The 23,856-nt window shown below is 39.3% G+C and overlaps 1 protein-coding gene across 1 annotated transcript in view; it reads left to right on the forward strand.

Annotated features, from left to right (window-relative positions):
- Positions 1-23,856, forward strand: part of LOC109399217 (hyccin) — a 90,813-nt gene that overhangs the window by 7,964 nt on the left and 58,993 nt on the right. The window contains exon 2 of the mRNA XM_062854120.1: positions 22,555-22,982. Within this exon, the coding sequence (XP_062710104.1) occupies positions 22,833-22,982 (150 nt within the window). The 5' untranslated portion in view covers positions 22,555-22,832. The remainder of the gene's footprint in view (positions 1-22,554; positions 22,983-23,856) is intronic.

A 23,856-nucleotide genomic window follows, 5' to 3' on the forward strand; every position in this document is an offset into this window, starting at 1 on the left:
TATTTTTCGTTTCTTTTCTTTTTTTTTTGATTAGGAACAAAATTACTTTCAATTGAGTTTCCTCAAGTAAGTCACATGGGACACTAGGAGACGAAATAGATTAGGTGGAACAAGTGTCCCTGGGGTGTTTGTGGGTGGCTATTGCAAAGGGTTCGTTCCATTGTTACGTATTCTACTATCACCCACTTCCACGCCTTCGGCGATTAGCAACCCACCTACAACCTACAACAGCATGAGCATGTGCTACGTACTATCAGCGTCGTTGTTGGTAGGTTGGTTGTGTCACTTACCAAGGGAGGACCTTGACCTAACTGTGCGTTCGTCCTGAAAGCAGAACGCCGTCTATCGGTGTTTCTTTTGGTCCATTTGCTTTCAGTTTTCGCGCTCTTTTATTGGGAGAGTCTCGGATATCATATCATCCAAACTTCAAACTGCAAAAGGCTTCATTTTTGAGCGGACTATCTAAAACTAGTGTCATGATAATCGTTGCAGTGAATAAACAAACCAATTGTGATGCCCTTCTGCTTATTCTTACTGACATGACATTCGCATTGGGATCGAGACAGCTCAGTATTCTATGTATGACCATTTCCTCAATTATAAACTAAGACCTTTCTTAGTCAAAGTAGACATTTTTGCATCATTGTATCGTCGCATGCATAGATCAAGTCAATCACTTCACTGATTCACGCCAACTTAAGTATTTTATTTGTTTTATGTTACCTCCAGGGATGCAAAATGGTGAATAGGGCAGTTGAGCAGACAAAGACCTTAACATAAACAACAGGGGCCTGGGATTTTGTCATCCTTTTTTGAACAAGAAGAAACGTTTTCCTCAGCATTTCCATTTGATAATCAATATTATGCAGCTCTGCTGGGATTCTCCAAGGAATGCCTTCTAGGATTTCATCAGACATTACTGCTAGAATTTCTCTAGGTATTTCCTAGAAATCTTTCAGGAACAGTTCCAGATCTTTCAACTGGAATTTTAACTATGGATTTCTCTTCGATGGCTACTAACTTAGCCAGGCTTTTTTTGCTTACTTTCCTAAACAAACAGGAGAAAGAAAAGGATGGATGAAGAAGCCATTCGCCCTTCCTTTCATCCCGATCTTTCTCGTGTTTGTTTAGTGAGCAAAAAAAATCTGGCTACGCTTGGAATGCATTCCTCTTGGTGTTTGCTTAATTCATTCCTACCAAAATTCCTCAGGCAATTCCTCCAAGAATTGTTCCAGAGTATCTTCTTAAAATTCTTACTTGAAGTCTCCAAGGATTCCTCTGGAAATTTAGAGTGGAATTAATTCGCAATCTCACCAGACATTTTTCTAGGGATTTCTCTGTGGTGCATACTTGATCGGACAAATTTTCATCCGATTTTCATACAAAATGGCCAAGTTTGAGATGCTGTAACTATGGTTTGCTTTAATGAATTGAGCTCAATTTTTGACACGGAACAACCAATATTTATGCTGAATTTAACGTATACGAAATACAAAAGGTTTTTGCTCATAGGTCTGGGCGTGGCAAGGCGTTCAAAATGTGCAAAAGTGATCGGATAGCGGTACCCCTTAGATTTACACGCGTGCCGCTGTCCGATCACTTTTGCACATTTTGAACGCCTTGTCACGCCCAGACCTGTGGACAAAAACTTTTTGTACTTCGTATACGTAAAATTCAGCATATTGGTAGTTCCGTGTCAAAAATTGAGCTTAATTGATCAAAGCAAATCATAGTTACAACATCTCAAACTTGGCCGTTTTGTATGAAAATAGGCGTTTGTCCAATCAATATGCACCACAGTGTACTTCTACAGATTTAAATAGGTTTTCCTCCGTGAGTTTCTCTTGATATGTTTCAAGATATTCCTTTTAGTATTCCTCCAGGCTAGTGCTGAGATTACTCCTGAAATCCATGTTAGGATTCCTCCAGGAATTCGTCCAAATATTCTCCCTGATTTTTTTTATGGAATTCTTACCGTGGATTCTCCAGGATTTCTGGTAGAATTGTTCGAAGAATTTCCCCGGGAATTTATCGATTGTTTTATTCAGGGATTTCTATAACAATTTATTCAAAGATATTTCTTTGAACCCGTTAGGATTCCTCCCGGGATTAATACAAGAATTGCTCCAATCCCAAGGGACAATTCAAAGTCATAAATAAGCATGTGGAACTATTGCTGGTTAATAACATTCGTAGCTGAACGAAACCAAATGCTGAATAATAAGCTGAAATGATGCTATTTACATTGTAAATAAGCCAAAATGCAACATATGGCACATATGTGAACAGCAATTTAATTATAAGCTTAACAAACGTCAGCAATTTTTGTTTGTTCGATTTGCCCTTACTAGCTTATATTTAAAGCTGAAGAACTTTTTTCTACGCATTAAAAAGCTTATGTTCCACAGTTTCCGAAAGCTGATTATTGTGGTCTACATAAGTTGAACAAATGCTTTTGTTGTTTAATACTTCAGCTATTGTAGGAACATTCAATAATGGTTTAGCAGTAAGCTGTACAAACGGATTTATGATTTATTTGTTCGATTATCACTTTTCGATTGAACAACAGACCAAAGTGATTATAATGAAGCAGTACTGGAACGTTCCTCATTATTAAATATGTATTGATGCTTGTTGCACACCAATGCGAAATATTCGAAACATTTGCTAATTTTTGTAGCAATTTCAAAGTTGTAGTCATCTTCACTACTTTTTTTTAATATATATTTACAACCTTCCATAAATCTGAATATTGATCTTTCACAGCTTTGTAAAGATGTTTCACTCTCAGCGAGCAACTTACCAATTCCAGGATGACGTAGTCGGTAAGGCATGCGACGGGTGATTGGGAGATCACGAGTTCAAATCCCAAGTTGAGAAATTTTTAGAAGAGCCTGTGTGTTATAAATGCGTTTAGATGCGACAAATAAACATGATTGGACTGTAATTGCACCTCGCACTTCAATTTGTTTTTGTTTTCGCAGCAGCTTATTATAGCTGAATACAAGTTTAATTTGAGGCTGATATAACACAGATTACTTCCTACTGTAAAGCTAGTATCGCGCTTGCAGAAAATATTGCTGAATAACTTCTCCACTTTTGTTTGAACAACGCCTGATTACAAGCTGTGATGAAATAATGTTAAACCGTAATTCAATTAAATGTGGAATAAAAATGTCATTGCAATGTTGGTTAAATAAGTGATTGTTCCTTGGGATGAACTTTTCAGAAATTTCTCCTGTGATTTCTTCGAGTATTTTTCAAGAAATATATCTAAAGATTTTTCCCTCCATGACTTCTCCAAGATTTTTTTTCCAGTTATTCTTCACATATACAGATACATATACGAATACAGATATTTTACTACTTTTGCAAGAATAGATTCGCAAAAGAACTGCGTGGAATACAGATTCATTTTTATAAGATATTAGTAGTTATAAGTAATTATAATCATTTGAGTAATTGTAATCAGTGAGAGTCATTATATCAGTAACCCATTTAGTATTTATACTTCCAATCAGTACGCAATAGTAATTAACATTGGGCTCAATCACTTGCTGATTAAATTCCTCACAAAACTTATCTTCGCAATGAATGATATTCTCCGCACTAAGCCCCAATCAAATTCCACATCCATTCTTTCTACACCTTGCGGTAATCTGCTTATGGGTTCGCCTATCAAAAATGTCATCACTCTTCAGGAAACTTACATTTTAGTCTCTCCTCTTCGTTTCAAATCATCCTACAGCGATAAGCAACGCTGAGATAATAATAACCGTCGCCAACCCTAGGTGTAAAGTTGATTATCAAAATATGAAGTCGCAAACAAAGCGGTAATGATTGTTTGGAAAAGTTTAGGCCGAGAGTCACATTGGAAACGGTCTCTAAAAGTTAACTCAGCTCAGCCGACTTGATATATCACCCGACGATCGATTGTGTCGGAGCGTAATTTCTAGCACATCATTAGCATTACTTTACACAGTTTTACAAGTTGTTCCGTTGTTGCCAGGTTTCACAGGGCGAGAGAAAGACAAATTGGAAATGATGGTTCGTGTTTGAAACTGTGTTGATGGGGAACACAATTAGTGTAATTCATTCGTCGAAACTCAAAAACTCACTCATCCTGTCAAACAGTGCTCAAAGGTTGGCTGGGGAAGGTCCCCATCATTAGCATAAGTCGACGACAGCGTCATCGTTGGCGTCGTCATTGCAAATGGCTTTTATAAAACTAGAATCGAGAGAAACAGCGCAGAACACGGTTGTAACAGGTAAAAGCGGCGCTGTCCCATCATAAATTATCATAAATTGATTTTTGGCAGACGGCCATCCGTGTTTCCTACAATAATGGGAATGAACGTAGATCACATGGAGAGCTTGGCAGAGCTCGTAACGTAAGCTGCACGCAAAGGGCGTAGTTATGTGTCACGAGGGAGTCGTCACGACGAGACATGCTACTGGCGACACAGACTTGGCTATTTTGAAGCAGAGAAAAACAAAAAGATAATTAACATTTAGTAATCCAGCTATATCTACAAATCGAGAGCAAAAAATGAAAAAGTAGTGTAAAAACACGTTCTTGACGATTTAGGATCATCAGGGATCCACCCACGCATCTCAATACCTCCGGGGACATTATGTCCCAGTCCAATGGTGTGTTCTTATGCGAAATAATGTTCAAAAGCTTGGGTGTGACGTAAAATTCGATGTGCCTACGTTTATAGGACAGGTGCATGTTTTGACGTTATGCCACAAAAAATGCCCCATAAAGACCTGGAGCATTTTAGTTTCGGACGTTATTAAACTGCGCCCTCACTACCACTCACAGTGAGCTTAAGAATTGCGTCCTCTGGGGTTGATTCTTACTCGGTCTAGGGTCAACCAAATACGGAAGCATTCCCTTTCCCCCAAATGGAGTAATCCTCTCAGAAATTACAGGGACATTTTCTGGAAAAATCCTGTCTACCCAAAAGAAATCCCCGGAGGAACCCCGAGTTTCCTCGGGACGATTCCTGGAAGAATCCAGTAGGCATCACATCATAAATCTCTGAAGGAATCTCGGGAGCCATCTGTGCAGAAATCTAGAAGTAATCTCTGAAAAAAAAAATCGCAACTAAGTCTCTCAGAGAATCCTGGACAAATACCTGGAAGAATGCCGAAAGCAATCCTTGAAGAAATCCCAGCAGAAATCTTGGTTGGAACCCCGAAAGGAATCCATTGTAAAGATTCCTTAAAAAATTATTGCATGATTCTCAAAAGGATGCCCTGAAAGAATGAAAAAAAAAAATTGTTTTATTTATGAGGCTTTCAGCCCTGGGCTGGTTCACCTCGGCTCGAAAAAAAGTCTTCGTTGACGAAATCCCCAAAGGAAATCCGGAAAGAATCTCTAAATGAAACTCTGCAGAATCTTGAGAGAAATCCTAAAAGTAATCCAGAAAATCATTAAATAAAGAATATCGAGAAGACTCAATGATGGCTCCTGTGAAAACCTTGTTTGAGTCCTAAAAAATAGGTATCCTGGGAATAGGTAATTTTGAAGAAATACAGGGAAGAAGCACGGAAGAATTACCTGAAATTATCTCTATAAAGTTCGGAGTGATCCCTGAAAGAATCCCATAAAGAGACCCTTTGAATATTCTGGTGGAATCGTAGGAGACATCTCTGAAAGAATCATTTATGGATGAATTCCTAGATAAATGAATGTGAAAATTCCAGAATATATTCCTGGAGGAATCCCTGAAGAAATCTCAGGACAAATCCCTAGATGCATTCTTGACGGAGTCTCAGAAGAAATCACAGGAGATGTCCTGGAAAGCGTCCCGGAAGGAATATTGAAGCAATAATTAAATGGCTATACTTAGCTGAAAACGAATAACGACAAAATTTTCCGAAGGAATCTCTGGAAGGATTCAGAAAGAATCCCCATAGAAATTCATAAATGATTTGTGGAAGAAATACTCAAAAGAATACCTGAAGGATCCCTGGAGAAAACAATGAAAGAATCTCAGAAGGAATCTCAGAAGGAATGCCTAGAAAAATCTCGAGAAGAATCCTTAAAAGAATCCTTGAACAAATTTTGAAAATAATGTCTAAATGAAACCTAGGAGAAATGAATAGATCTCAGAAGCCTTTCCTGAAGGGATCCCATGGGGAATCTCAGCAGAAATCAATGAAAGAATCCCTGACGTAGGCTCGGGAGAAATCTCTAAAAGATTTCCGACGAAAAACCCCTAAAGAATTCCCAGGAGAAATCAATGAAGGAGTCTCGGGAGGAAACTCTGATGAGAATCCCTAAAAGAACCCCGAAAGGAATCATCGAAGGAATCCTGGGTGGAATCCCACATGGAATTCTAGGGAATATCCCTGAAGGAATCTCGTAAGGAATGCTGGAACAGTTTTCTGCAATTTCTATTGGGAATCCTTGAAGAAAGCCCGGTAGGAATACCTGAAAGGGCCCCGGGAGAAAACCTTGAAACTCTGGAAGAATTATGGAGGAATTCCTGATGGAATCGCCGGAATATTGTGTGGAAGAACCCGAAAGGAATTGCCGGTGATACGCTTTTGAAGAATTCAGATAGAAATCAACAAAATGAATCTCGGAAAGAGCTCGAAAGATTTTCCAGAAGATATTCCGTTACAGTATCTAGGAAGGAATCAGCGAAGGAATCCCAGGACTGATGGAATGTCGGAAAATATCGGTAAACAATCCAAATAAAATATTCTAACTGAATTCTTTCCAGGATCCTAGATGATTCCAATTTTCTGAATAAAAAACCTGGAAAAGACCAATAATGGAGAACCCCCGGAAAGGATCCCAAAATGAATTCCGGGGAATCGTTGAAGGATCCCAGCAAATTTCGGAAGAAATCCTAGAGAGATGCCCCAAAGAAATCAATAAAGATACCGCACGAGGAATCTCTGATGGAAACCAAAATGGAAACCCAGAGGACATTTTTAAAGATTTCCCGAGAGAAATCAAAGAATGCAATTTTGGGAGGAATCCCTGAAACGATCCTAGATGAATTCTCGGAAGAATTCCGGGATATTATGTTACGTTTTTTATTTTGTTTGTTTGAATTTATGTTAGGGTATGTGTACCATCAGTAATCTCACGCTCCCATATTCATTCTATTCGAAAACAAGCGATTACGGCACCGATTGATTCCGTTTTTTTGTTTTCATGGGTGTTCACTTCTAACAAAAATACAAAAATAAGAAACAAAACAAACAGCGCTTCAAACCTTAGTTTTTTGTAGGATGAAAATGGGAGCCACATGCTTAATACCGGAACCAATACCAATAATTTTAAATATGTCTTATCGCCATTTGAGCATTTGTAATGCTCTGGCATAAGATATATAGCCTTAACCTTCTTTCATGCCATTTCGGGCAATGATTTTTCTGCGATATATTAGGAGTAAAACTCTTGTGGAGATTTCGAGATAAACCATGAAAGAAATCTACGAAAATTTCTTTGGACAAAACGCAGGAGAAACTCCGAGAAAAATCCCACTTGGGACTCTGGGAGCAATACCGGAAAACCCTCTGGAGGAAATCTTGGAAAGAAATTCTGTAAGATCCCATCGAAAATTTAGAGGAGAAATCGCTTGTAATCCAGGAATCCTGAAAGATTCTCAAAGAAGAATCCTAAAATGAATTATTCGAATCTTGGAAAAATGCTCGTAGAAATGTGGAAGAATCGCCTGGAGAAATCCGAAAAGGAATTGCAGAACAAATAGCACGGAAAAATATGGAAGGAATCCTCTGAGAAATTGTGCGAGATATTCCTTAAGACATGGTTTCCCAAACTATGGGTCGCGACCCGCCAGGGGGTCGCGAGGGACAGTCGAATATTGTAACAGACAACAAATGAAGAAATTTCTATGGTGGTTCGCGAGAAGTACGTCTGCAGGCAAAAGGGGGTCGCGTGTCCTGGAAGTTTGGGAACCTATGCCTTAAGAAGTTCCAGAAAGAAAGCCTGAGTAAATTTCTGAAAAAAAAATCGTGTTAAATTTTCCTAAGTATTCAAGATATTCCCTGAGGGTTTTTCCTGTTAAATTTAATTTCTCTGAGAATTCCCGGTTTCTCTAGGTTTTCCAAGGAGTAGACACATGATCCATGTACGAAGTACGGACCTTCTGAACAACTTCTCCGAAAACAGTGCGCTAGAATATTGTGTAATTCCCAGGATATTCTTTTCTGTTTTATAATTATGACGCTGGACGGGTAACTTCAGAAAACAGTTCATCACACCAATCAAACTGACGGAGAAACATTATGTAACATTATTCGTCGGCAATCCTACAAAAAAGGAAACATTCTTTGCCATAAATTGCAAAATGCTCATAAAGAACTGTATTTCATGCACTTTTGTACTGTTTTGCGCGAAAACATTCTACACAGGCAAAACATAGGATTACAGTTTAACTCAAGCTCAATGAACTCAAGACCTGACTTCAGTCAGGCCATCCCGGGTACTTAGGAATCTAGTCGAGGCTTTTACTTACTCCTGTTCGATGAAGTATTGGTTTCTGGAGGCTATCGTTGTTTTTCGCATGCAAATAGGACTAAATGTAGCCCATCCACGGTTCTCTGTAGTCAAGGCATGACTTCGCTTAGTTTATCAAATTTCCCTAAAAATAGTTGTGAGAGACCTTTTCCCTGGCACATGATGGAATGTGAGATTATGTACTTAGAATAAGTGTAATCAGTTTCGTACCTTTTAATTCCGCCCTATTTTGCTTATCCATGAGGGTATTCTGCTTAGAGGGTTCGAAAAGTCGGTACAAAGATGAGTTTATTAGTTAATAGCGATTCTACACAGGCAATACATGTGATTACAGTGCATCAACAGCTCATAGAAATCATGGCCTGATTTCAATCTTGATATCTCGTTTACTCAGGAATCTAGTCAAGGAATCTACTTCTTTTCGATATAGTATTGGTTTCTGGAGATAACCATTGTTTTCCGCGTGCAAAAAACTCTCATTGTTGTCCGTCTATGGTTCTCTGAAGTCAAGGCATGACTTCGCTTAGGTCATCAAATTTTACTAGGAATAGTTGTGCGAGACCTTTTTATTGACACATGATAGAATATGATTTTATATAGTGCACAGAGGTTCCACACAGGTAAAACATGTGATTACAGTTTATCTACAGCTCAATGAACTCAAGGCCTGACTTTAGCCAGGCCATCCCGGGTACTCATGAATCTAGGCTTTTACTTACTCCTGTTCGACGTCGTATTGGTTTCTGAAGCTAACCGTTGTTTTCCGCATGCAAATAGGTCTAATTGTAGTCCATCTACGGTTCTCTGTAGTCAAGGCATGACTTCAATCAGATCGTCCATAATTTCTACTGTTCGTTGATATAACAAACATTATACAGATGTTCAAGTGTTGGTGCAAATAAAAACGATAAACATAATTGAAAATAATCTTTGGTGATTATTTCGATTGTTCATGTTTTGTAAGGACAATCCATCGAGATATTCAGGAAATATAAATAGTACTACATGTCTCTAAAGATGTCTCCGATGACCTATGGGGTAAATAAGGGAATAATATCTCGTGTTTAATTTCATTTGAAAACAACAAACGCAAATGAAGACTTGGATGGTTCAGAAATGTTGAATATCTCAAGAACTCAAAAGAAACCTATCGGAAAGTCTCAAATTCGAACCTATAGCAACATCAACTATCGTTAGGCAACGGAATGTGCAAACTCCCATTGAAAAACTTCATTAAGAAGAAAGTTATGGGGGTGCAAATCGTACTTGGCCTTTTTTTGCCCGACTTGACGTACTGACCTTACTCCGTCCAGAAGTCCAAGAAAATGTTGATCCCGTATATTTCCAAAAATATAGTGTTGTGCGAGTTTGTGTTCAAACTGTAGTTGAATTCTGTTGAGAAATGCTGTTGGCGATTTTTTGAACTTTAATTTTTTACCTGGGGTCAAACGGGTTAAGCAGTCACTCCCCGAAGAATTTGCTTGCTGCATTACCTAATCCGCTCTAATCTACAACGTTCACCCATAAAAGAGAAAATCCGGATATGTTCATATTTGCTCCTTTGCACCTAACCTAGCATCAGCTGTAGTCCTGGACTGGCATCCTCCTATGTGGTGCTCGGTACGACATTTAGGCTACTGTACCTAGCAGTAATACAATTAACAGTCGCTATAGGCTCATTCATTTGGTGGGCCGTGCTAGCCCAACGAGGATAAATGACTACACAAAAGAATCCCACATCGAACGAAAGGCCTATTCAGACGAGACGGGTTTAGATTCTATTTTGGTGTGTTTAGTTGATCACGGGATAAGAGTTTCTACTAGCGTAGATTGGTATTTTACCATTTTTGTTGTTTTAAAACACATTTTGTCGAGTTTCGTTCGTTATACGACAAAATGTTTGTACAATTTTGTTTTTGAAATTTAATGATTCAGTTTGTTTCATAAAGATTGTTTCATGATATCGTCGTCTCTAGATTGGTGATTGAAAGCTTTATCCACTAGGTTAACTGGACATCCGGGACTGCACTGGAGTTTCAAAATTAAACTTTTGAAAATTTGCAAAATAATTCGAGCACATTAAGAGAAAAACAGTTTCTCTGCATACTAGCTTTGATAAGAATTTCATTCGATTACGTTTTCGTTCAAATATTTTATGCAGTTCATGACACTATATGATTAATATTTAATGTCAAGTGATTCAGTTCCATTATTGACTATAATAATAGCAAACACGTTACTATAGTCAACAGTACATACTGTCCACACGTATTTACTTACTGACCGGGCTTGTTCGCATGTTCATTTTTTAGTCACAGCTGCAGGGAACACTATGTGAAGTCATCCGCCTTGGCCATTATTATAGCGTGCACTAATAAATGATGATTTGCTCATTTTCCACACTCCTCCTAACTATAGTTAGTATACCGAACAGAGAGTCAGGTCGGTAGCCTATGGCACGCTACATCTCAATCGCTCGCGTGCTCGCGCCGACCCGTCCATAAGTGACTGTAATGTGAATACCGTTTATTGTGTAGACCTCTTGCAAAATTGAGTAAATATTTGAACATCTGCGAGTGGAATTTTCAGCACAGCTTTATTCTATGATAAATGGGTTAGTTGCAAGAGCAGCTTACAAGATTTTATTTTGTCGCTTTCGGTGATAACAGACCCCTTCACTCGTCATATATCCCTAATTTTCCCATCCGTGACGTCCTGACGTCCTATGCTGCGAATCTAGCGTGAAATTTTGTCGCACCAGACCCGAGCACTACCCTCAGCAAACGACCTTGGCTCCAGTTAACCGAAACACTAATGAGATAAAACACGGTATCTGGCATTCTGGCATGCTCTCAGACAGCTCACCCATTACAGGCAACAACATCTTCATTTTCCTTCTCGACGGATAGAGCAGTGGTGTTCAACCTCCCTTGTTTGATTACGCTGAAAATCCTCTTCAAAATTTGTTTGACCACACATTGAAATAGCACATGGTCCATGATCCGTCGTTTCCAATCCTCTGGGCTTTTTTACACATTATGGCTTCACCGCTGGATATCATCACCGTCATGGACTTCCGCTCGTATCCACCTTTCCCCAACACTCAGCTCGATGTGTACCCACTCATTCTGGCTTGGCTTTGGCTCTGGACAATTTGCGGTTGTATATCTATCAACAACGTTTCGTGAGTATACGGATGGGTGAAAAAAAAACTGAGTCATTGGATCATGCAGAAAACAATTATCGTAAAGCGAGAAACGATAAATGCATCGCCACAACCATCAATGGCGGTCGATGGCTGTTTTTTTTGCTTGTGCATGTGTAGGGTAGGTGGTACTATTATGGCTATAATTACTATACTGCCCCTATTCGCATAACAGTCCCATGTTTGCAGGGTTTCCTATTCACATGGGACTGTTGTGCGAATGGGGGCAGTATAGTTCAACTATGCGTTTTTGATTGAATATATTATTCTTTCAGTATCAATCATTTAGAAACTCTTCTCATATTTGGAAACTTGTTCTTTTTGTGGACTAATTTAATTCGCTAAACATTTTGGTAGGCAAATTCACCACTACCAGGACTTTGCATTTAAACTTCGTTACTATTTGGCGCTAGATAACTCCGCTGTACTAAACAGCTACTGAGATTCTCAACTTGAAAAGCATTTTTGTACCGTTTGCTTTTCCTCGTGATCACGAGCACATATAATACTTATGTTTTTAACAAGGTTATTCTCCAGTCAACAAAAATCGTATATGATGTTGAATAAGATGACTAGGTAGAATACATGAAGGATTTTTTTAAAAGAATCCATATGCAAGATGGACCAACCCATGGTCTTAGCCTGACAAAAGAACAAAAAAAAAAGAATCCTTGAAGGAATCCCTAAGAATTTTTTTCGGAAATTCTTGAAAATCCATGAAAAAGTTTTTGATGGAATCCTGAAAAAGTCTATGCAGGAATTCTTGAAAGAATATTGGAGGGATTCTTCAAAGAATGACTCTGGCTGAGATGGCCAAAATTTGCTGATTTATGACTTGATGGTAGCACGGTGGCACCCCTGCAGGAATTTCATTCGGGATTCCTCTATGAAATCCTTCTCTGTTTCGCTACAAACTTGTTGCAGAACTTCTCCAGTAAAGCCGGGGCCCGTGGCGTAGTGGCTACACGTTTGCTTCATAAGCAGCTGGTCATGGGTTCGATCCCAGCCCCGGCACTTTCGTCAGTTGCTCTTTCCCCCTGAGAGCAGCTGACACTGACCCTCTTCTGAGCTCATGGCTCAAATGAACCCGGATACTTGGACATCGGCGAACGGCAACCCATAATGGACCCCCAATCGGACTGGAAACAGGAGCAACCAACAGCCACACATCAACTTCCTCGTGCTCATCATTCTACCATGATAGGGTAGACAATGAAAGCAGCGCAACGGCAACCAGTTCGATATAGTAAGTTAAAATAGAATACATTTGGGGGCTGTACAAAGTGTATGTACAGCTTCCAATTGGAATCGCTCACGCAGTGCTCTAGTGGACAATAGAGCTGTAAATTAGGTTAAGTGATTGAATAATTAAAAAAAACACTTCTCCAGTAGTTTCTTCTAGGAGTTCTTGATGAGAATCCTCCGGGGAGTTATTTAGGATTCCTTCAGAAGTTCTCTCTGGAGGTCTTCCAGAAGTTTCTTCTGAGATTCCTCAAGAGCTTACATCTGGGATTCTTTTAAGAGCTTTTGCCAGGATTCCGTCAGGAAGTACTTCCATGATTTTTCCAGAGATTGGTTCTTTGATTTTTCTAATTCTGATATTGCTTCAGGATGACTCCTTCTAGTATTACCCCAGCATTTTTTTCTGAGACTCTTCCAGGAGTTCCTGGCGTGGTTTCTCCATGAATTAATTCTAGGATTCCACTAGGATTTCCTTCTGTGATTACTCGGGATGGTTTTTTTTTCATAATTCCTTTGGGAGTTCCCTATGGAATCTTTCCAGGAATTTCTTCTGAGATTCCTACAAGTTTCCATTCCACCAGGAACTCCTTCCAGGATTCCTTCTGAGATTCTTTCTGAGAATTTAAGGGATTTCTTCCGGGATTTCTCAAGAAGAGGTTCCCGAGGGAATCCATCAAGGAGTTCCTGAAGAAATCCGAGAAGTAATTCCTGACAGAAAGCCAGATTAAGTTCCTGGAGGAATCCCGGAAGGGGCTCCCGGTGGAATTACAGTGGGAATCCCGGAAGCAATGCTTGAAGCAATCCCAGAAGTAGTCCCTGAAAGAATCCCGGAAAGAGTTCTATGCACGAAAAATCGCTAAAAAGTAACCCGCAAAAATATTGTATGGCGTATATCTCAAGGCGAATTTCTCACAGCGGAGTACTTTATTTACTTCGGTGCCTACCACATATTATTTTCAGGAAAAGCTTTTCTTTTCGAGAAATTCGAGTTTAGATGCTTTTCGTCATACAAAATGAAATAATTTTATTCTTGTTGATAACTGTGAACGTTCTCATGCTTTTTTGTACGTGAAGAATTCTTCCGGAGATCCTTTTGGATTTCCTCTTATGGGTCCTTCTGGGATTACATTTCACAAGAAATTTCTTTTGGAAATCCCAGAGAAAACTTCTGAAGATATTCCAAAAGGAACTGTAAGAACCCCTGAAGAAACTCCGAGAGGAAATCACTCGTGGAATTCCTGAAGTAATTTCAGAAAGAATTTTAGAAGATTGCTCGAAACAGTGGAAAAAACTCAGAAGAAATTCCACGAGAAATCCTGAAAGGAGTTTCTGAAGGAATTCTGAATGGAGTTTCTAGAGGAATTACAAAAAAAAAACTACTGGTGGATTCCCAGATGGGTTTATTTTAGGAATTTCATAAGAAAACCTTGAAAGTAATCTGGAGGAAACTCTAAAGGATCCTGAATGCGCAATAAACCCAGACGATTCACAGAAGTAGCTCCGTTAGGAATCCCAAAAGGAACTCCATCAGGAATCTTGAAATAAATTTCTGGAGAAACTATGGAAGAAATTCTTTGAGAGAATGACGGGAAGAATCTCAGAACGTATTCCTGGGGAAACAACTGAAAAACTTTCTGAAGGCATCTGGCACCTCCTGCAAGAATCTCAGAGAATATGTTCTGAAAAATTTCATATGGAATCTTTAGATAAGTCCCTGGTGAAATCCCAGACAGAACTCCCTGATGGAACCTAGAAGAACTCATGAGAGAACTTCTGAAGGAATCCTAACCAAACTCCTGGATGAATTTTATAAGGAACTCAAGGAGGGGTTCGCAAGAAAGTCCTCGAGAAATCGTGGAACATTTTTTTTGCCAATAGTTCTTTCCGGGATTCCTCCAGAAATTCCTTCTGAGATTCTTCCAGCAATTTCTTCCCGGATTTCTCCAGGAATTCCTTCTGAGATACTCCCAGCGATTCTTCCAGGAGCTCCTTCGGAAGTTCTCTTCAAAATAATTATTATTCCACCATCAGCTTTTTCTAACATTCCTAGGAACTCCTGGAGGAACCTCAGAAGAAGCAATTCTCAAAGGAAGGAATCTCGAACTGCTTGATGAATTCCAGGAGGCAGGATTTTCGAAAGAGGAATCCAAACAGGAAGTCTTTGAGGAATCCCAAAAGAAACTCCTAGATAAAGAAATCCTGGATTGATCACAGTAGAAATGAGTAGAAATCAGCGCCAAAGATTACCATCCAGGGAACAACCTCCTTTCAACTAGAAACGTACTTTTTAGTGACAAATTGCTATTCTTTCTGCCCGTCAGCTTGCGAGATCCACGGTTCTATCGTTTTGTTTTTTAAAATGTTCATCCCATGATTGTATTGAAGCCCAATTTATGGTCGACGAAGTCCTAATCGTAAACAACAAGGTCACGAAACGCGAAGGACTATGAACATTTTTCCTTATCAACCGCAGCACGCAATGTCTTATAGGGGATGTGTGCCATCAGTAATCTCACGCTCCCATTTTCATCCTATTCGAAAACAAGCGATTACGGCACCGATTGATCCCGTTCTTTTTGTTTTCGTGGGTGCTCACTTCTAACAAAAAATACAAAAATAAGAAACAAAACAAACAGCGCTTCAATCCTTTGTTTTTCGTAGGATGAAAATGGGAGCCACATGCTGAATAAGGGAACCAATACCCTAGCTGATCTCGATCGATTGTATCATACGCTGATTTGAAATTGGGTTTTTAAATTAAGAAAAATGTATTGATTTTTTGATTTCATACGAAAGAGCAGCTTTTTCTGAACCACTATGATTTTTTTTCAGATTTTTAGAACTTTATTTTGGTACCCAAAATCAATCACAAAGAGATTTTCTGAAATCACCTTTTGACAGCTGGACAACTGCTTGACAGCTCCGCCCAGTACAAAATGCGACGAGGGGTGATTCGACAAAACTCTCCCATACAAACTTGAAACTGATTTTTAAATTGGTTCCCGGGCACCAAAATTCATGAAAATGTGGAATTTCGCTCAGTTTGGCAAGCAGATTCTGAATATGGAATTATCTCAACACCGCTAAAAATGCCAATTGATGAACAAATTTAATGATAGCTCCAGAAATTTATCAAGGAATTTCTTTAGTGATTCGTCCATGAATTCCTCCAGAAAATCCACCTGGGTGCCTCCCGGGCTTCTTGCAGAAATTCCTCCATGAATTCTTCCAAGGATCCCTCCAGAAATTCATCCAGAAATTCATCCAGAAATTCCTCCAGGTATTCCTCCAGGAGTTTCTCCAGGAGAGCATCAAGCATTTCTCCAAAAAATCCTTAAAGGATTCTTCCAGAAATTCCTCCAGAAATTGTTCAGGAATTTCTCCAGGGATTGCTGTAGGAATTCCTCCACGGTTGCCTCCAGAAAATCCTCCAGGAATTTCTACACGAATTCCTTCAAGATGACCTCCAGGAATTCATCCAGGGAATTCGCGAATTCCGTCAGAAAACTCAGGAATTCCTAAAGGAATTTCTCCAGCAATTTTCTCAGGAATATTTTTAGGGGTGACTTCCATGAATTCCTCCTAGAATTTCTTCAGAAATTCCTCAAAAAATTCCACGGATTCCTCCAGGATTCTTCCAGGGATACCGACAGCGATTCCTCCTGAAAATCCTCCAGGAATAACTCCTGGAATGCCTACCCGGATTCCTCCAGAAATCCTTCCAGGAATTCCTCCAGGAATTTCTCCACGAATTCCTCCAAAAATTCTTCCAAGGAATTCTTCAGGAATGTCTCCAGTGATTCCTCCATAATTTCCTTCAGGTATTCCTCCTGATTTTTTTTTCCACAGATTCCGCCTGGGACTCCTCCAGAGATTACTCTAGAGATTTATTCAGGAATTTCTCCTTCAAAAATTTCTCCAGGGTTTCATCCAAGAATTATTTCACGAATGCCTCCTGAAATTCCTCCAGAAATTCATCGTGGAACTCCTTCACGGATTTCTTATGGAATTTTTCCAGGGGTTCCATCAGAAATTTCTCTAGCCATATTTCAGAGAGCTTCTCCAGGAATTCTTCCAAGGATTCTTTTATGACTGCCTCCAGGGAATCCTCCTTAAAATCATTTAAAAATTCCTCCTGTAATGTCTCCACGAATTTAACAGAAATTCTTCAAGGAATTCCTCCAGGGATTCCACCAGCTACTCCTCCACGTATTTCCTCTGAATTTTCTACAGGATTCCGCCGGGGATTCCTCCTGAAAACTCTGCCTTAATACTTCTTCGAATGCCATATTCCTCCAGAAATTCTGCCACGGATTCACCCAGAAATTCCTCCACGGATTCATCATGGAATTCCTCCGATGATTTCTTCATTAATTCTTTCAGGAAATTCTCCAAGAATTCCACTGAAAATCTATCAAGAATTCCTCTTGGAATGACTGCACGGATTCCTGTTGAAAATCATGCAAGATTTTTTTTTCACGGATTCCTCCAGGAATTCTTCCAACGATTCCCTCAGGAATGACTCCAGTGATTCATCCAGAATTCCTGCAGATTGCTTCTGAAATTCTACTACGAATTCCGCCTGGGATTCATGTTGAGACTACTCTGGAGATTTCTCCGGGAATTCCTCCAAGGAACTCCAGGGAACGTTGAACTCTTCCAGAAATTCCTCCAGAAATTTCTCGAGGAATTTCTCCGGAACTTCTTCTAGGATTTCCTCCAAGAAATCCTCCATACATTCATCCAAGAATTCTTTCACGGATTCCTCCTGCAACCCCTCCAGACATTCATCGTGGAATTCCTTCGCGGATTCTTTCACGAATTTCGCCAGGAATATTCCAGAGCTTCCTCTTGGAATTCTTTCAAGGATTTCTTTAGGAATGCCTCGAGGGCAACCCGAGGGACTTCACCAGGGATTCCTCCTGGAATGCTTCCATGTATTCCGCCAGAAATTCTTCCAAGGATTTCTCCTCTATGAATTCCTTCAAGAAGTTTTACAGGGATACCGTTAGGGATTCCTCCTGAACATTCTCCTGGAATGCCTACACGGATTCCTCTAGAAATTCCATCAGGAGTTCCTTTAGGAGTTTTTCCAGGAATTTATCCACGGGTTCCCCCATGGTTTCCTCCACGGATTCTTCCAAGGATTCCTCCATGGTTTCCTCCAAGTATTCTTCTACGGATTCCTCCACAAATTCCTCCAGAGATTCATCTTGGAATTGCTCCGATGATGTCTCCAGGAATTCCTCCAGGAAATTCTATAGGAATTCCTCCAGGGATTATACCAGGAAGTTTCCGCAGCTTCCTCCAGGAATTCGGCAAGGGGTTCTATCAGAGATTCCTGTTGGAATGCCAGCACGGATTCCTCCTGGGTTTTCTCAAGAAATTCCTCCACTGATTCCTCCAGGAATTCTTCCAAGGATTCCTTCAGGAATGCCTCCAGGAATTCCTCAAGAAATTCCTTCAGGGATTCCTCCTGAAACTCTTTCAGGGCTTGCGCTAGAGATTCCTCCTGAGATTTTTCCAATTATTCCATCATAAATTATTTTAGAAAACCTTCCAGAAGTTCCTTCAGGAATTCCTCCACGGATTCATTCAGGAAATCCTCCAAGGATTCGTTTAGAAATACCTCTAGGAATTTCCAGAAATTCCTGTACGGGTTCCTCCTGTATTTCCCTTTGGAATTTTTCCAACAATTTATTTTAAGAATTTCCTCCAGGAAATTCTACAGAATATCCTCCAAAAATTCCTCCAGGAACTCCTCCTGGAATTCTTCCAGGAGTTTTCCAAAGCTCATACAGGATTTTTTTTCAAGTAATTTCGTTAGTAATGATTTCAAGGATCCCTTCTGAAACTCTTCCTGCTTCTGAAATTCCTTCACGGATTTCTCCAGGCAGGCCCGTGCGCAGAAGGGGGGGGGGGGGGCTTTAAAAGCCAAAAATACACCCCCTCTCCCGCACGGCCTTGCCTCTAGGAATTCCTCCAGATATTTTACATATAAATTCTACAGTAATTCCTCTAGAAACTCCTCCTACGATTCCTCCAGTATTTTTTTTTTTTCAGAGCTTCCTACAGGAATTTTTCCAAAAATCCTTTAGTAATACCTCCAGGGATTCCTCCAGAAGGGCTTTCAGGGATTCCTTCTGAAATTCCTCCGTGGATTCCTCCAGGAATACCTTCAAAAAATATACCATGGATCCCTCCAGGAATTCTTCCATGATGTTCTCCAGCAATTCCTTCAGGAATTCTGCCAGGAAATTATACAGGTAATCGTACATTCTCTATAAATTCTTCCAGGAACTTCTCCAGTGGTTCCTCCAGGAGTTTTCCAGAGCTTCCTCCAAGGAGTCCTCCAGAAATTCCTTCAGGGATTCCTTTTAGAATGCCTCCAGGGATTCCTCCAGGAGTTGGGGTCCTCAATAATAAAATGGCAACTGCCCCCTCCCCCTTGGCGCCCCCTGTGCACGCTAATGCCACACGAACTCTCTTGCAATCGGTGATAGACGGCGACATAAAATTTGAGAGTATTTGAGAACTTGAGAGTTTCTTGTACACCGCGTCAGTCTAATGTGATCGCGTCTAGTATTGTTTAGATCTAGGGGGATTAGGGGCATAATGGACACCCTAAGCAAATGAGTACGTTGGGCCTGTATAACAGAGTAAAACTCAACATATTATCATTTCACTTACAACTTTAACTTGTTTCCTACGTATTTCAATCATTTACAGCAGGTAGAATGTCTTTATTGTGAAGAAATAATGAATTGTAAACCGTGTGTTTTTCAGGACTGGCAGGAAAGGTACGGGGTGAAATGGACACCCATCGGAGCATAATGGACACTAGTACGGGACTCGCTTATATGGAAAAAATAAATCCTCACTCCAGTCGACTTTTTAGATCCCATTCAGGTCCAATATGAACTGTACAAAATCTCAGCGCAATCGGTGAAACTATAATTTAGCGCAAGCGGTTCAAAGTTTGCATAGGATTTACTATGGAAAAAGTTACACTTTCAAACAAAAAATCCTAGAGGTCGCCCTTTGTCTCTTTTTTTTCAAATCGATCAATGCTTCTTGTAGCAAAATCATTCATGAAACTTTCCTTCGAAGACCGCAAAACGATTGGATGCTTGTGGAAAAAGTTATTGATTTATTACCGATTAGTGATCCAACGAACGGCTTTTTGTTTTATTTTATCAGCAGCACTGCTGCTGCCGTTGTTGCATGGGGTGGCGGGAGGCATCACCACCCCCAGAAACAGCAACAGCCAAGGCAGCAGCTACAGTGCTGCTAATAAAACAAAACAAAAAGCCGTTCGTTGGATCACTAATCGGTAATAAATCAATAACTTTTTACACAAGCATCCAATCGTTTTGCGGTCTTCGAAGGAAAGTTTCATAAATGATTTTTCTACAAGAAGCATTGATCGATTTGAATTAAGGAGACAAGAGACGACCTCTGGGATTTTTTATCTGAAAGTGTCACTTTTCTCATAGTAAATCCTATGAAAACTTTGAACCGCTTGCGCTAAATTATAGTTTCACCGATTGCGCTGAAATTTTGCACAGTTCATATGAAACCTAAATGGAATCAAAAAAGTCGACTGTAGCGAGAATTTGATGTTTGTTCCATACTAATGGACACCCCTGCATTTTTTATGCTATTTCTTTGGTTACATCGGCCAGTTAAGTAATTTGCCTACGGCGATCAATACCACAGATATCATACTCCATCTAAGATGAGTTTACATAACAGCAAAGTTAATTAAATATACTTTAGGCTGAAATAATCGGATTGATTTTTTCTCTACTATCTTAAACGCCTAACAGTATGCAATGCGCGTACATCCATTCGTTCTTGCCAGTGTTCATATCGCCCCGAATCGACTACAACATTAAAATTGCTATTTAAAGTAAATTCTGATCAAAAATAAAATACTTCATCCATTGCTAAATCTCCGCATACATGTAGATAAGGTAACAATTCACTTGTTTTTATGGTGGACACACTCCAACACTTGTAAAACCTTATTTGATATTGCTTCGAAATTATAAGAATTTCACCATATGAAAAACATATGTCAATTTTATTGATATTTTCGTTATTTTGGAGGAATATAAATGGTAGTTTTGAAAAATAGAACCATAACTTGCTCCTCTACACATATGCGTAAAAAGTTTTACATAAAAGTCAACGGTTTCGACAAAAACAGGGGTGTCCATTTCGCCCCGGGTGTCTATTATGCCCCTAATCCCCCTAACTATGATATGATGATGATGATGCTCCAAAAGTTAATTTTATTTATTATTTTCAGTACTTATACCTCTTATATCAATCAAACCATTAACATTTATCGAATATACGAGAATACGCTACAATTGAGTTTTTTTTCTCTTAATTTGTATTAAAAGTAATTGATTTACATTGTCAATCCGAATAACATTTCTGTATATGCAGCTATGTTCAGATCTGAGGGTTGCATCACGGTCTGATTGATGTTTCCAGTGAATGAACTGGTTATATTTCTGCTGCCGCAAACCCCTGATAAAAAAGATCATAGAGATACAACAGAATGTATTGTTACAACACGCTGAAATGAATGGTAGTTACCATGATTTCAATTGTTTAAAACGATAGAGTAACAACAGCCACAGGGCCCATATAGCCGAGGCGGTAAACGCACGGGTATTCAGCATGACCATGCTGAGGGTGACGGGTTCGATTCCCGGTCGGTCCAGGACCTTTTCGTAAAGGAAATTTCCTTGACTTCCTTGAGCATAGAGTATCTTCGTGCCTGCCACACGATATACGCATGCAAAATGGTCTTTGGCAGAGGAAGCTCTCAGTTAATAACTGTAGAAGTGATCATAGAACACTAAGCTGAGAAGCAGGCTTTGTCCCAATGAGGACGTTACGCCAAGAAGAGAGAGAGAGAACAACAGACCCTATGGTTTTCCACCATAGCATGTATTGTAAATGTCACTTTTACAATAGAAAATGGGGGTTGTTATTTTTATATCCTTCAAAAGATGAACATTAAATATGTTGACAAGTCCAAGGCTTGTGCAGTCTCTGCTGTGTGGTCCAATGACCACCCGTATTTATACTACCTTAGGTAGACATAATGAATCATACCTAGATATTTAGGTACTGTAATGAATAGTATTTCATGTAGGTAGATATCCTATGCGGGCAACCATTAGGTAGACACTACAGTTATGTATCTTTACCATAAAAAAATCCAAATTTTCTGGAGCAAATTCAAGTCAACTACCATTCAATTTATGGTGTTTTTATTATTGAAATCTCTAGTGCCATTAATTTTATTGTGCACATATTGTAGTTCTAATACATAATTTTTAGCAGGAAAATACATACACAATATGATTTGTTGTTGAACAATCAACTTTATCATTATTTAGTGGAAGTTTATGGCGATTTTATTGTATATTTTCATCAGGGACATGTGCCACATGTGGCCAAAACACAATATATGGCATGTTGTTATCTGTATCACCATATCACAGACAAAACCATATCATTAAAAATTCAATCGAAACTTTTCTGACATAAATTTATTTCCCTGCTCTCGCTCACACAGGAAGATCAGTTTTAAAATGTGAAGAGTGCAACACCCTTCGCTCCTCTGGAAACAGCCGTCAACAATCACGGAAAGTCCCGGAACAACACTGACAACTCACCATCACCATTCATGTGGCTGTCATCCTGCCGTGCATATCAAACTAGAACCAATAAACAGTAGTGTGGTCGTGAAAATTAATCAACGTGCTGGATGATTTACCTGGTGGCGCAAAATCAATTGTCGTTCGTTGAGTGAGAGGGAGTTGACGACGGTTCACACCCCCGGTTCGGAAGAAGATGGCCGAATCCATCATCTCGGACTGGATCTCGGAGTACAACTCGCTGCAGGACTCCGAGCTGCGGTCCTTTGCCGCCCAGCATGAAAATGATTTCGAAATCTCCAAGGCCCTGTACACCGTCCTGAACGAACGTGCCAAGTATAAAGATGTAAGTGATGTTTTGTTGTTTGAATTTGGGAACTATTTATATAATCAAAATTAGAAGTTTTGTAAAAGAAGTTATTAACCTCAACATGTTCAAAACCTACTTAATAGAAAACTCTACAAGCAATTCATACAATTTACTGGAAATCTTGTAAACTCATCAAAGTTTTGTTGAAGTTCTCATTTTTACCGACATTTTAATCATAAAACTAGTAGGGGTAGGCGGGGCATAATGAGCAGCTTAAGCATTTTGCCACCAAATCCAGTAAATTAAGCGCAATCAATGTGTAATTTTTACGTATAATCCTCATTTGAACCCTCACTGACAAAAACTAATCGTTGAAATTTTAAATAAAGCTATAAATGTAGCAAAATTTAATGTTTTAAAAAACGTATAAAATCGTGGATTGCGTTTTGGGGGTGGGGCATAATGAGCACCCTAGGTGGGGCAGGATGATCAATCCCTGTTTTGTACACAATCATTTGCTGATTGACAGTTCTTGTCAATGATAAAGCATACCGGCCACAACCAATGAGATTTTGAGAGGATTATGGGGTTTAATTTGTAGGGAACTGCGGGGTTCGATGGAATTTACTATTAAGGCAATTTTAAACGGTGAAAATATACAGATACTGATTTTTTCAAGCTAATAAATTGAAAATTCATGACAAAAACTTACTACATGCATCTTAACGGAGAAAAACAAGAGTGAAATTCGTTTGTTTAAGATGTTAATCATTTTCATCATTTTTCCACCAGTTGCTCATTTTGCCCCACCCTATTATCAACTTTTTAAAGTATATTTTTTTTAACAAAATAATTTTACGAATATTTTGAAAATGTTACAAATACATTTCATTGACCCAGGAAATATCAA

The sequence above is a fragment of the Aedes albopictus genome, chromosome 2, assembly GCF_035046485.1.
Source record: "Aedes albopictus strain Foshan chromosome 2, AalbF5, whole genome shotgun sequence".
Taxonomy (NCBI): domain Eukaryota; kingdom Metazoa; phylum Arthropoda; class Insecta; order Diptera; family Culicidae; genus Aedes; species Aedes albopictus.